The 15,770-nt window shown below is 39.8% G+C and overlaps 1 protein-coding gene across 1 annotated transcript in view; it reads right to left on the reverse strand.

Annotated features, from left to right (window-relative positions):
* The window catches only part of HECW1 (HECT, C2 and WW domain containing E3 ubiquitin protein ligase 1), a 261,686-nt gene that overhangs the window by 40,487 nt on the left and 205,429 nt on the right, over window positions 1–15,770 (reverse strand). Inside the window, 8 exon segments of the mRNA XM_054057319.1 lie at window positions 1,467–1,576; window positions 2,615–2,698; window positions 5,025–5,121; window positions 6,173–6,278; window positions 10,414–10,548; window positions 11,170–11,355; window positions 14,194–14,315; window positions 15,534–15,664. Of these exon segments, the coding sequence (XP_053913294.1) occupies window positions 1,467–1,576; window positions 2,615–2,698; window positions 5,025–5,121; window positions 6,173–6,278; window positions 10,414–10,548; window positions 11,170–11,355; window positions 14,194–14,315; window positions 15,534–15,664 (971 nt within the window).

Here is a 15,770-nt window from a genome sequence, read left to right on the forward strand (position 1 = left end):
CCATGCCATAAAGGGTCAAAAAATGGATCCATGAAATCCCATTTCCTTATCTTATTAGAGAAGATAAGATAAACAAGCCCTTTCATGAGAAACTTGGCAAAAAAATCCTCCACAGGAAGAAAAAAGATCACATTTAGTGGAAGCACAAAGTATCATGGCTGCCAGGAGGGAAGGATATCACTAATTTTCTCTGATGGTTAATCAGAAAACCATTTTTTACATGCAGTTCAAAGAGAATCCCTTGCAACACTTTTCTTTTCCTAAGACTTCTTTTCCCCACCAAGGACATAAGAGAACGGGTGTTCTCGTGGGCTATATAATCAGTGGCAGAAATAAGCAAGTAGACAGCATGTTGCCGGAAATGGACACTTGCTCTTCTTGTATTTTCACAAGACCAATGCAGTTCTTTTAACATTCTCCTAAGTCATGTTCTTGCCAAATACTATGACTTTTTTTTTTGCAGGAGACTTGTTTATGACCTGTCCTGATGCAGAGGATGGGAACTGTATTAAGAATGGTATTAAAACTCATTAATGAAAACAGGACATGCTGGCAAAACAGTGCCCTGCTATAGACAAGGGTTCAGCATTTAACTTACTCACATCAAAAACATTCCAATTTTCAGCAGCCACCTCTGAGATTTGAATGTCTCTTGTCCATCAATTTTGTTTGAAATCAGATAATTTAAATTAATGTTTAAAAAGCTCAGCCAAAACCAGATTTCTTCAGATCACATTTCTGTCAATTTCCTCAAAATGGCCACCGGATGCAGCCAGGCAGTGAAACTGTGGTGGGGGTTGTATATCTTGGCAAAAGGGAGACATTAGCTCCTCAAATTTCTATAGCATAAACAATAACTACAGAGACATACCACAGCTGGAAATAACCTTCTCAGACAGCGTGTCTTTCGTGAAAATATGTTTCCTGTCAAACCTAAGTCAATGGTCTCAAGACGGGAGGTCAGATCAGATGATCAAGACGATCCCCTCAGGTCTTAAAATAGATGAGCCTTGAGAAGAAGTGAAGTCTTTGGAACACCAAGTAGAGGAGACAAACCTTCACAGAAATACTCAAGTATTGGAATAAACCTTTGATATGGAAGCCGCTGTTTGTTCCTCTGACATAACATGAATGTGCTTCCACGTCACTGAGTTATGTTTGGAGTGCAGCATTTTCTTATTATAATCCTTTCCAACTATATAAAAAGCAGGAAAGTACCTTATTTCTGGGCAATTTCTGATTTATGGGCAATTTCTGATTTATGTGCTTCATCTAGTGCTAACATTTCAACAGATACCTAACAGCAATGGCAACTGAGCCAGCAAAAACCAGCTGGGGTCAGATTTAGAGTGGGCCCTGGAATTAGCAGGCTGACAACTGCTGCTGGCTCTGAATCTGGCCCTTTATATTTAATAGGAGAAATACCACAAATGCAAGATTTTCTATTACCTTCCTCACCACCTTACCTGGAGAATTTTGGGGTGATGAACAGGGTGAGCAACGAGGAGAGAAACTGTAACCAGGATGGAAGGCAGCCTGCAGTGGTATGTAGGACATAATATCCTCTTCAAAAAGGCTGCATGGAAAAAGTGATAGAGAGAGGTTTGGTTCATATCCATCACATGAAGGAATGTAAATATGCAGTATGGTGCCAGTCTGCAGTGGTCATAAGTTTGGGTACATTTGTGAACTCACAGATTCATAAAATCCACAAGTTTCCCAAATCACACATGTTTACCAGGAACAAAGAAGAACAAAATTAATTTTACTAGACATTTCATGTTAATGCAGTGGCTCAGTCTGCTGACAGAGAGTAGAAATCTGAGGCTATTTAATAAACAGGGACAAGAAGTGAGAAGCAAAGATAACACACATCTGTGTGGTTTTTCTTAGGTCACACATTTTCATATAGCTCAGCTCTTTAACTGTTTGGATTAACTTGATGGGAATAAGTTGTAAACATCTTGCATTAGACAGTTACCAAGGCACCTGGGTAATGCAATGTTTTCCATGGAGGATCAAGACAATAAAACAAGTCCTTGTCTGTGCTAAACAAAAGTAGCTAAAGCCTAAAGACCAAGCTCCCAGTCTTAGTAAAAATCAAAGCGTTATCTACATTTCCCAAACAATGCTTGCTCCACTGTACATTGAGGTTTCATTAGTGGGACATGGCCCTGCAAGTGTGGGGAGCACTGCTGCAGTAAAACTAGCAACTTAACAAGCAGTTACATTATTTGCTTGGAACTTAGCAGACAAGGTTTATCTTTCTTTTTCTATTTTTTTTTTAAAAAAACCCAACAAACAAGAAACAAGAATTTATCCATTAAGAGGAAGCAATTTGACCTGATTCTTTTTTATCTGCTATTTGATGGGAACAGCTGCATTAATTGAGCTGGGCGGGGATGGATTTAACTGCACTGATGGAGGCTGCCTTCCAGGAAGTAAGAGTAGATAAACTCTCACAGAATTATTTTGGGTGACCATCAGTAACAAGGAATCCTATTCTAATTACAAATAACGTAGAAGATCTAATAAAATCTTTTCAATGCTAAGAGCCATCCAGCTTCACTGGTACCATAAGTAATGACATTATCCTTTTGATCAAATTGATTACCTCAGCAGAATTACTAAATCTGCATCACAGGACAACTTTTCAAGCCCATGTGTACCCTCTGTCCGAATGTAATGGATCTTCTCCCTGAAACATAAATGATATTAATGACAAGAAAAGAATGAAGAAGAAAGAAGAAAACATGCCATTATCAAGGCATGAACTACACATAGACTTATTTTTCCTTGGCATTTTGCCAGTTCCTGTTTCTCTCCTTACAAAAATGGCAAGCATCCTAACTTCCTAATCTCACAAACAAATTTGCAAAAAAAGAAAAGACATCTATGTAGATCACTCAAGTTTCCTGATCCAAAAGCAATAGAATTTATACCATACTTTAGAAAACAGCTTCCAAGCTCATGCACAGCACTACAGGTAAGGTCACTGACAGATAAACTTTTCATTTAAGGCTACAACTCATCTACCACCTCTCGTTAACAAAATTACATACTACCACTTCCTTTACCTCTGTAATTTCTATCTGGCAAATAACACTGTAACGTATCATAGAATCATAGAATCACTAGGTTGGAAAAGACTTTCGAGATCGTCGAGCCTAACCATGTCTGTCCACTACTAAATCATATCTCTAAGCACTTCATCTACCAGTCTTTTAAATACCTCCAGGAATGGTGACTCAATCACCCCCTGGGCCAGTGCCTGAGAACCCTTTCAGTGAAGAATTTTTTCCTAATGTCTAACCTGAACCTCCTCAGTGCAGCTTGAGGCCATTCCCTCTTGTCCTATCCCTTATCACTTGGGAGAAGAGGCCAGCACCCACCTCTCTACAACTCCTTTTCAGGTAGCTGTAGAGTGATAAGGTCTCCCCTCACCCTCCTCTTCTCTAAGCTAAACCACTCCAGTTCCATATAATTGGTATTAATTGATCACACAGAAGTTATACAGTACTTATGTACAACCATATATTTTGTTGTTTAAATGAATGCTAATCAGATGATTAGGATGATGGAAGATGCAGATCTAAACTCCAATCTGTCAGTGTGTTTCTAAAGCACTGCAGTGTCCAAGAATATTTATCCCAGCATAAAGTCAAAGCATTCTACCTCAAGTCAAGGATGTACTTTAGTACTTTGCTGGGTGGGGCTGCAATATATTACAGAATCAAGGCCTGTAAAAGACTGAAATTTGTCTCCTAGGAGTTTCCTTAAGACTTGCTGTAGAGCATTATACAGTAGCTTTGGATCACTCCTGACCTAAGGTATAATCAAAGCAATGACCTGGAGGTGAAGAGCTCAATATCCTGTTACAAATCTCATTACACACTGGCTAAGCCGTCTAGTCCCTATCACGGCCAATTTTGTTCTCTGCTCAAAAGGACATAAAAGCACCATCTATTCTCTGAGAAATGAGAATACCAATTACAGCTGAAAAAAAAATAGTCTGGAATAATTTGATGGTGAAGATAAAAATTTCTCAGTTACAGAGACATATATCTTGAACAGTGGGAACATTTTTCATGCTGTCTCGCTTATCTATTTGAATGAATTAATTCCTCCAGGAAGGAAGTCTAGTCCTTACACCCAAAGAACTCTTTGTCTGGCCCCTACAGGTAAACAACGAGTCAGTAAGGCTCTTAGTAGAAACTGCATTGCAGGAACTTGAAGGTCCTTCCCTTGCTCCTCCTTCCTCTCCTTTACCAGTTCTGCAGCTGCACTTTTTACTGCAGTGTACAAAGTAAACTCTTGGTCAAACTCTTAGCTAATGCACACCAGCGTTGCTGAGTCTGACTAAAGCCAGCCTAGGTTTTTTTCCAAAACAATTAATTTAACCTTTGAAATTAGAAAGAGTTCAAAATACACCGGCTTTTGGTTCTGTTTTTTCTTTTTTTTTCATCCCTAAAAGGAAAGGTATGGGCATAAGAAAAAGAAAGATGCAATTTATTACTTTGGAAAGGACTATCATTAAGTCATAAGTCAGAAAGAGTGAAGACCAGAGTACAATCTACCTCACAGTGTTCCTATTTCTTCATAAAATCTAGGGTGATATGTCCATGGCATGGCCATAAATCCAACTATAAGGTATAATCTTGGTGCTGCTGAAGTTACTGCAGCTGACTTCCATCCAAACACACTTTTAACCCTATCTTCTGAAAATCAAAGTGGTAACTGTAGGCAAAGACAGAGTTTCTGCTATTCAGTAATACTTAAGAGTGGAAATTAGATATGTAACTATTATCCATAGTTATTTCAGTTCTTCTTACTCCCAGCATGTCTGTAGAAAACAACTACAGTAACTATAAAATGTCTGGTGGTCCACACCTACTCTTTAATGGTGACAGTTCCATACAGGGCCCAAGTTCATCTTTCGCACTTCAGTTACTGGAATTTGTTTTTCCCCACTACAAGAAATCCTTCCTGGAACTTGGTTTCAGCAGTTTGGAAAAAAGCCATACCTGAGTGCATGGTTTCTGGCCAAGCTGGGCTGACGCTCCTGCAGCATCTCAAAAATGTTGGGTTGGCGTAGAAATGCAACAATCTTGTCATTGTAAGCTGGAAAACAGGAAAAAAAATTATTTATTTATTATTACTCTTTATTTACTATTGAGGAGCCTAGTCATATCACCGTGACCTCCAGGGGCAAACTGACTGCACTGCTAGTGAGGTACAGGGCAACACAGAAGCATAGAAGAGTTTGGGTTGGAAGTGACCTGGTCATGTGGTCCAAGCCCTCTGCAGTGAGCAGGGATGTTGTCTGCTTGATCAGGTTGCTCAGAGCCCCGTACAGCCTGGCATGGAATGTTTCCAGGGATGGGGCTTCTACCGCCTCTCTGGGAAACTTGTTCCAGTGTTTCACCATCCTCATTGTAAAAATTTTTTCCTTGTCTCTAGTCTGAATCTACCATCTTTTAGTTTAAAAACATTTAACAGGCCAGGTTTCGTGTGGAGTCAAGGAAAGTAACTTGATGGGGAAATTCCCATGTACTTCAGTAATAAGAAAAATCTATGGTGGGTGATATCAGAAGCTTTTCCCAAGACAACTTGATTCTGAAAGCATCCTGGAAAAATAATTTTCTTTCATTTTCAGTGATCTTTTAAATCTGCTCTGGATCTTGACACTTATGCTGTATAAAAATCTAATTAGCTGCATTTACCCACCGAAGAGTTTTTTGCGTCAAGAGTTTCTGTAAGCTTTCTCTGCTGCTCCTCCAAAATGGAAAAAAAAAAATCTTTCCATTTAATCCACAGAAGCTGGGACAGAAAGTTTAAATCAAGAAGCGTCACAAGCTTTAAAGCAAAGGGGCTTGCTGCCATTTTCCAGTGCCACAAGTGTAAGAACTACATCTGAAGTCTGACTGTCAAACAACATTGGGTGAATTTAAGTTAAAAAATCCTGGAGAGAGAATCCCATTTCTTAGGTGTCTGGTGCAAACATCGTTTGAAGGTCTTAACGTGCAATTTGAATTGCACTTGGGACATTTAGTTGAAGTCAGGGCAAGCTGAGTACTCGATCAAACATGAAGCAGTGCATATGGTTGATACGAAGTTCTAAAAAGCATCTTGGTGAGCACTGCTTTGAAAAGAAGAGAGAGACTTGGCTTACCCAGAGGTAACGTCTCGTGATGGTGCTGGTTTCGAATTGCTGTTACGAGACTATTGCCTGGTCTGGCCAACAGGGTAACTCCTCTGTTTCTAGAGACTTCAGAGGCCTACAGCATCAGAGGAAAGGGATAGAACGATCAAAACTGACCATCTGTAACATACGGCTCAGTAAAAAGGTTTCTCATCTTTACTTCTGTGACCTTCAGAACGTTCTATGGTGCTGACTGACTGAAGGACAGGAAGCTTGGATGCAAATCACATGCTTTATACTTCAGCCAATTTTAAAAAGGCAGGAAATTTTGTGCTTCCAAGTTATCATCATTATCCACAGTTGTCACTGCTGCAGTCAAGGCACCAGAATCCAGAAGCAAATGCAAGTTCATAAAGGTATTGCAATGATGGAATTCTCTGGTTCAATAAAAATAAAATCTCTGTAACACCATATAATCTCTTACTATAGTATAACTGCATTTACATTGAAGTTTTTACAGTGATGTTAATTTGAAAAAAGAAGAAAACCCTCACAACACTGCAACATGTTCACTCAGCTCTGTTGGTGGGAAAGGTAATATTGGAAATAACACAAAGTAGGTATATTTCTGGACATCAGAGAACAAAAAGGGCTACATCATCACAAAAGGGGCTGCCTAACTTGCATAACCAGAAACAGAACCTGAATTGTATATATTGAAAAAACAACATAATCAGAAGAGCTGATGAAGAGTAATAAGAAGGAGCTTTATCACTACTACTTAAGTAAGGCACTTAAAGAATGCTGTGGTCCGAACCACAGTACCTAGTGAAGGGAATCACATCAGGAAGGCAGATGGGAAAACACTTAGGCGTGAGAATATGAAAAGCCACACGGTCAGGTCTGGCAACCTGTTTTCAGTAAGTCACTACTTGGTGTGTAACTCTCTGAGGACTTGTGCAAGCTGAGAGGAGCCCACCTTTCTTTCATATGTGTTCCTCCAGGATGTGGCCATAGTGAAACCAACAGAGGAGCACTGCTACAAAATCAGTGTGAGGACACTGTATGAGGACAAGATGCATTACGAATTTCAATTGCCATTCTACTGGGCTAACAGCTGCTCCTTTCTCAGTGCATGAATTGTAGTACTTCAGGAAGAAATTGCCCCTACTCCAATATATTAAATGCTTAGCTCTGATGCCGACCCATTTTCAGTGGTACAGCCAAATACCAGGTCATCCAACTGTATATAAATGAAAAGTGAGAAGCTAAATGTGACTGGCAAATTGCCTTTGGAGCACATAAAGCATAAACCGTTTATATGTAACAAGATATCCATCAACGCACTTGATACGTGTCAATACACAGGTTAAACAATGAAAAATCTTAATGATTCGAATAAAACATGCTGTAATGGAAAACACAAGACTGCTGTAAAAATGCATGATAAATGTTTTGCTCCATCATTCTGTTATGATTTTACTTGTACACTTTTTATCTTGGTATGTGTCTGCTGACTACAAGAGCATTATCCTGGTGTCAGGGAGAACGGGCAAGCCCACAGTACTTAACAGACTGATGTGCTGAACCTGGTGCAACCCTTTTCACCTTTGAAATGAGGAAGAACTTTCAAACGGGCTATGCACCATTTACTATATCACTCTGTGCTGTGTTAAATCTACTGCCTTTGTCTTGTTCCCACACTCCCAAGGGATAAGCAACACTGCAAGTTTGGCTCAGTCTTGGCAGCTTTTGCTCTGTGACCCAGGCACCTACCCTGACAGGTACCATGGGGCCTTTATGGCAGTCACTCTATGCTGTGGAAGAAGGAGGCAGCTTAGTTGCAAGAAATGCCCTATAATCCATTGCTACAGTAGACATGAAGCCCTTCTGAGAAGATCCATTTCTTGGCCAGTAGAGCGAAGACTGTGTACAATCTGGCCTCTGGCTGGCTGCTAGGGAGCTCATGTGGAATGGTGCTAAGGCATCATGTTGTGCTCAGCTCCTCCACTTCCAGGGAGTTCTGGACATCTGGTGAGGATGCCTCTCCCCAGTCCCTTGTAGAACGGGCTTCTGTGTGAGTGCAGATAGTGGGTGAGCCTGTTCTTAAGGGTGGTCTCTGACTCATGTTTGGCAAAGACAAAGCCTTTCTGCTGCGGATAGATTTACTGAATAGAAGGTAGGAAGGGGGAAAGAGAGGTGTAACAGAGAAGTCAAACCCCTGTTTCCCACAAAAATTAACACCAACTGGTGTTTGCTTATCTCTTGGGAACTGCATGGTACTTTTTCTTAGACTGTGACTAGATCTTCCCCTGGGCTCCTGTCACCTGATTTTGGTTTGTTGGTTTTTTTTTCTTTTCTTTTGGCTAGCTCTCCAGCACTGCTGAGTTGTGTACCTGAACCATATTTCTCCCGAAGCAAGAATTCTTAAAGGAAATGTATTGAGAAGTGCTTGTGGAGAGAAACATTTGCTTCTCCCTGCCCTTCTTCCCAATTCAGGTTTAACCGCTAAACTCATGTAGATTGTTAAGTACTTAGATGTGTACACACCTTAAAATAATAAACTGCATACTCTTGTGGTGCTGTACTTCCATCACCACCACTAGGCATCACTAACGCTGTGTTTGGATCATGGTCTTTACACATTTACACCTCTAAACAATTTTTCTCTGGCAACAGAAAACTCCCAGGTGTCTAATTAACTTCTTATTTGCTAACACTCCTCTTTCCAATCTTTTAGTTAATACAGTAAAATTGATTGCTCTGATTCAGTGTTTAATCACCATTGCCTTGTCTGCTTTGACCTTCTAATTGTATAATTTAATTTAGATTAGCACACTATTCACTAATTAAAAAAAAAAGAGTGACCTCTCTAATGATATCGTGACCTGGTTCATCCAGTGTAGGGTAATCTGACAGGTTTACGGCAGGGTTTAAGAGCTTTGCAATTGATCCTGGGATACTGCAACCAGAGTGGAGAGTTCAAATTATCACAGAAGCCTTTCACTGATATAATACCCTTTCCTGGGTTTTATGTCACTGCTGGATTTGAGAAGCTCCTGCCTGTTTGAGTCCTGCTGCTTGCTTGGTTGTGGTCCAGATCAGTCAGGAGATTTACATACTGCTATATCCCAGCACCTCCTCTGCTTTTCTTGCTAACCAGAAAATCTTGCCACACCATTATATCTGCTTCTTTCTTCTTTTTGACTTTAAAATCTCTACCCTGTAATCATACATGTTGGTTTCCATTACAGATGGAAAGTCCTTACGTGTTCCTTAGGGAATGGAAGGTGTTTCTGACTTGTTCTGTTTACAGCAGTGGCAGAAGGAAATTAAACACTCAGTGACTCACGTTCTTTTAGTTAGTGATGGCCAGTATAGCTACCTGAACTTTCTTTCAAAGATCAGGTAACCAAGGATAGCTTCAACCACCTTTTTCCTGTAAAAAGACTGAAACCCTTAAAGAATCTCGAGCATTTTTGTCAAATTAATATAGAATACCATTTAATACCAAGAATCTACTCAGATGGACATCAAATGTTTTTATAGAAGTCCTTCATTTAGAAGAATATTTCAAAATGAAAAAGACACAAATATTATAGAATAATTTAGGAAATGGATGCTTTCTTTCTTGGGAGAGGGAAATAAGAATCCTATGATGTGCACAGATATTTTTTTACAACAGCATACCGTACACAGGTTGTAGGAGAAAGGGCAGTTTTAATCTCTGCTCAGCCTGTTAACAGTTGGGATAGGTCGTGAAAAAAAGTACTTGGAAGCAAACACCAGCCTTCTACAGAAGCTGTGAAATTGCTATTTCTATTCTCTACTGAGAATGTATTTTAAATATCACAAACCAAAGAAAACTGCCATGCTTGACAAAGCATATTTTTGTGTTCCAGTTTCACGAGGGAGTTTTAAAAGTACATTTGAAATTCTTTTTTATTACTGCAAGGTATTCTGTTCAACACCACAGATTATTAGGCAGGAATCAAGGCCATATTTTGACAAGCCAGAAGAAATTACAAGATTCATGCATGTCATGGAAGGCAGTGCAGGAGATCACCGTTTTACTTCAGCACTACAACCTGTTCACTGGATTGCCTTTGGCCAGGGAGCCAAGAAACTCTTTAGAAAAAAAAAACACCCTTATTTACTTTGGAAGACAAAAATCCACAAGACTGTATGTTTAAAAACATTTCAAAGCCAAGAATGCTTTTAATTCTACAGATTACTGTCAAAAGTAACTGTATTGATACTAGCACTGTTACCTCTCCAGCACTATAGCTACGAAGTCGCTGAAGATGTTGCCTGTGGGTCAGGTGGTTAGGGAGACGACCATTCTGCAGCGGGATCCTGGGATCTATGAAAGTGGTAGCACGGCTGTTGTGGTCAACGAAGAAAGACTGGAATAAACAGGAACAACATTGTTTTGGTTTTTTTTTTAAGAAGATTGCTAACACTGTGATGGTATTGTGGGATCAGAAAGTGAAAACTACTGGCAATTGTGTGTCAGGAATACCCTGTTTAGGCACAGTCCATGGAACATATCTGCAAATGATGGACTTTCTTAGGCAAAGCTAGAACAGCTCTTGGAAAATACTTGAAGTGATGCAGGTCAAAATAATGTCTAATAACCATGAAATAAACAAAACAGAACAGAACAAAATTACTAATGAACATCGCTTCAGCCTATTAGGTGATTCTGGAAGTCACTTAGCAAAGCCTCTTTGGAGGCAAAGACACTAAGCCAAATTTTGCAGTCATGACAAGTCTAAACATTGGCTTCAACTTTTTTTGTTAGTCCAATCCTGCCTAGGCTGTAATGTGATATTCCACTGGTCATGACTATGCTTTGAAGCATTTGCTCTTGAAGCTTCTTCTTCTTCTAAAATAAATCTGCTTTCCATTTCCATTGTTTAAACCAAACCTTCACCAATTTTAAGTCAAGAAGGAAGGTACCTTTAATGAGCAAGTAGCCTGATGTGCTGTGTTAAACAAGTAATTGGTTTTGTTGGCACACTTACCTTGCCTTGCTGGTCGGTTTTTATCTCCCAGCCACGAGGAAGCTCCAGTCGGGTATCAGCAAACATGTTGATAAAATTTACCAGGTCTCTGTTGTGCTGATAGCGCTCAAAATTACGAGCATCTCTACGGATCTTCAGAATCATATGCTTCAAGCAAGTACTATTAGTGAAGACTCGATAGGCACTCTACGAGATGGAAAACAGAAGTGAGGAAACCAGTTCTGATGTCAAAACAACATATTTGGTTAATTCATGGGACATATGCCCATGGGATTTATCCCATCGGACAAATCCTGTTAGCGTCAAGAACCATTTCCTTCTCACTGCTTTGATTTGATTTACTACTTTATATAAACATTTAGAAGTAAGAAATAAAATCTGGGAAGGGAAACATCCCACACATTATGCACAGTTAGATTGTGCATCAACTGCCTTTCTAATGCACTCCAAAGATAGTCAGCTAAAACACCATGCACTCAAGATGCATGTACTTGTGCCTATTTCATTGCTTTCATCGGCCAACCAAAACACTGCTCGCGTGACTGGGTGAAGCCAGAGAGATGTAAAGACAGCAGTGAACATGTATTTATGCTATAATTCGAACCAAGATGCTTGTGATAGGATTCATGCACTTAAGAGGACTGCAGTGCAGATGTCCACATCGAAGCCTGCTGTGGTCAATTGTAGCCAGAGGTCAGAAACAGACAGTTTCAATTGTCTTTTTGAAAGATATGAATCATTTCCTGGAACTGGAAAATTGTTTCTGCAATGACCACAAACATGTCAGATAAAGATGTTTTCATGAGTCAAATGAACGCCACTCCACAGGCAGCTAGATGCATCTCACGATGGGCATTAAATACACCTCATCAGGAACATGCCCTGATGCAGATCTGAGTGAGTTAGTGCTGATCTGGTTGCAGAAGAGGGACCAGAATGAATTATATTTGTGGCCACTATGTACTAAATGAAAGAGCACCACAAAGTACACTTGTGGTGACAACACTTTCTCACCCACAGGCTACTCTTGGGATCTTTTACTTCAGGGAAAAGTTTCTCCAGAAAGGGTAGCAAACCTTACAAAAATCTTCAACGTTTCTAAGCATTTCACTAGAGAGAAAATGAGCGTGTTAGCTCTGCTTTTTAGCCCAAAGGATGTAATTAGTCACTAGAGTAATAAAGAATCACTGGAGGACTCATGTTTCCAGTAAAGTGAGCCCCAGTGTGCACACCTGTAATCTGCCTGGAGAATCTGACCCAACAGCTTTGAATTCTCAATTTCTGTGTAATTTTAATGCATTTTAACCACTATAATGCAAAAAAACCTGTTATAAGTATTATCTTTATTATGTAAGGATTTATCGTGGTAGTGTTGATAAGAGAATCATCCCTGCAACACAGGGTCCCTAATTATGGCAAGGGTTGGTAAATGTTATGAAATCACAGAGATATGATCTCTGTCCTGAAGATATGACCTGGTTATAACCCAGGAAAGCTTCATGGTCACAAATTGCTAAGATCCCGGCCTACTCCATGACAGAAGTTTTATTTTAATCCATTGTGTGATCAATAGCTGTCTGAGTACCTCTTGGCTGCACTAGGGAAACAAAAAATGTAATGTAGTTTTATCCTCCCATGGAAATAAAATATCTGAAAAGTTAGAGCCTTTCACTTTTAATGCTAACTGCTGGATAATATTTTCCAATCACAATTTCACTGGCATAATTAATAGCTTGAAATTTTAATAGGGGCTTGTGGTTGAAATTTTACAGCTGTGTTAAACCAAAAGTTATGTGGGACACTATTTCTGTACAGGTAGAATCTATATGACCATTTGAGAGATGTTTCAATAGATTATTCTGGTGCTCAGAGACAACTTTATAAGATCAAGCAGAAGGCCTCTCTTAGTTTTATTATTTCAGTGAGATTCAGTCAACTGTGAGCTGTTTCTTACACCACTATGGAATCAGTTGCTTGTTTTGCAAACAACTATGTCAAAGGAAAACAATATTGCTCCCAGCTTTAAATATTCATATATCACCCTGTCAATGTAAGAAATTATGTGCACTCCATAACCAAGTTCAGATAATGTCAGCTGAGTTAATACATCTCTTCCCCTAAAGGATTTCAGGGGCAATAATTCCTGTCAGAAGCTTGGAGATGGACATCTGGCTTCAACCCACAAAGCAGCAGAGCCAAAACTCAATGCCTGTAGTTAGCTAAAGACCTGTCCTGTGACAACTCCTGAAGTGTTTCATAATTTCTTTTCCTTTCAAAAAGGAAGGCCATCTCTACTCAGAATGGATGATTTCCCAAATATTCAGAAGTCATGTGTAGATGCTTAACAGAACTACATTCAAGATACAGAAAACTGAGATTGCATTTGCTTGTCAGATTTCCTTATCTGCTTTCTCCTGGTTGACCTATCATTACTTTTTTTCCACTCCACACAAGGTTTGCAGAAAAACATGCAGATTCACTTAGTTACTGGAGGAAAAAAAAAAAAGCTATTTGGATTTTTGGAAATTAATTTTCATTCTTCTTTTAACCAAAATAGCTACACTGACTCAAGTTAGTACTTCTTTGTTGATTGCATTATGTCCACCTGCTTCTTGCGAGCAGACAGCAGTAGTTAATAATTTTACCTCTCTATTTCCCTGAGACTTGGTGGTATCTGGGTAAAATTTCTCATGAACATGGCTCGAAAGGCAACAGCCTCACTTCATACAGAAACAGACAACACAATCAACCAAGCTGAAACCAAGAGTTCCTACTTATTCTGGAAGGATAACACTAGTGAGCCTCTCTGTACCAGGAAGTTCCTTGTGTGAAGCAGAATCCCAGTGAGAGTCTCCCCTAGAGCAGCCTGCCTGTACTGTCCCTAACCTGGTCTGGTGCTTAGAACGGACAACTGAACACCAAGTCATGAAACTCAAATTCATTGTGCACTCTCCCTGAAGGTCTGGAGTGCCATGTTTGGATTCCAAAATCAGCAGCATGAGAGAGCAAATCGTAATTACTCACATAGTTTGCATGCAGCACAGTGAAGAACTCAGGATTGGTGACGAACTTCACAGCTGGAGACTGCAGCAACAAGGTGATTTTTTGAGAATTCACAGGAGAAAGAGAACCTTCTCTCCTAATCTCTGGACAAATATAAAAAGGCAGCAAAATCTTATTAATGAAGCAGGAAGCACAGCTTATTACTTAACCTTTAGTGAATGGCTGCAAAAGTGATGGTATGAAAAAAGTCACCATCCTGCCCAATGTATCTGCCTTCTTTATGTTTCCAAGACAAGCCTGCTGGCAAACTGGTAGATGTTCTCTTTATGGTTACTGCTGCAGTGTTTACAGTAGCAGGGCATGAGCTGGATGCTTTTCTGTACTATATGTTATAAAACTCTGTGTCATATCTACTACTGTCTCTAAATATCAATGTGACCACAACAGGTTTTACCAGCTGATGGTTTTGCTCAGTACTGTCACTCAAGTGCTGACTGATTCATTTCACTACCTATTTTAGAAACACCCGATTTCCCAGTCTAGCCTGAGGTGTTCACCAGCAGGAAGCATTTGGTGACAAGAATCAGCCACTCACATCCATGTTGGTGTTGCAAAGCCATGCCCTTTACTTGTAATTGCATTATTTTTGCCAAGTCCATGGTTTTGGGGGATTTGTATAGTACAGACGCAAAAGGATTACTTTTAATCTGTATCAATCCATGAAGCACAGGAGCAAAACTGAGAACTTCAGAATGTAAACTCCATAGAATTGGGAAATCCTTGACCTTCTACAGTCACTAGAAAAGTGCCTCCTACCATGGAATGATGGTTTGAATGCTGCGCCTCCTTCAGTGGCAGAACACACTTAGATCAGCTCATAGCTATCACAAAATGGCAGATATAAAACCACATTTATTTAATCCTTAATGCCAGGGTCACTGCAGGTGTGACCACATGGCAAATGTGGCATCACAGAAGCCATGCCCAGAGAGAATAAACAACAATGCCCCAAGCTCAAAATCACACTGCAGCAAAAATAAGATGGCATCATTTTTTCTGCAATTACTAAGCTGAATATAAAACAACGTTTTTTCTATTGTAATTTCAAACAGCCCTCTACTAAGGTAAAAATGCTTTGTCTGTCTCAGTATCTGTTAAAAAAGAATTGTATATAGATTTGTACCCGCAGTGTCAGGTCTAAAACCTGTAGCTTCAAGTCTAAACCTATTTTCTTTTAATTAGCTTCTGCAACCCAGCATAATAAAGTTCCATTCTCCTGTGCAAATGCAGATTTCCCCAGAACTGAATGTCATCACTGAGTGGTACTGAACAAGGCACTCAGCAGTTTTTTTTCCCAATACCTGAGCTTGGCTGGGAAGGCTCTGCTTCAGAGTCACTTCCTCCTCCAGTGGGAACTCTCTCCACCCTGTTGTTTACTACAGCTTCATCTTCAGTCCGCTCTGTTGCAATAGTTCGCTGGATATTTTGGTATCTACATTCAGAGAAAGGAACAATGTGCTTTAGTTAACAGAAGAGCTTTCCCATGCTTTCTACCTTAACAATCAGCACTGGTTTTGAATTATTCCACTAATTCTATC

The sequence above is a fragment of the Cuculus canorus genome, chromosome 2, assembly GCF_017976375.1.
Source record: "Cuculus canorus isolate bCucCan1 chromosome 2, bCucCan1.pri, whole genome shotgun sequence".
Lineage (NCBI taxonomy): Eukaryota > Metazoa > Chordata > Aves > Cuculiformes > Cuculidae > Cuculus > Cuculus canorus.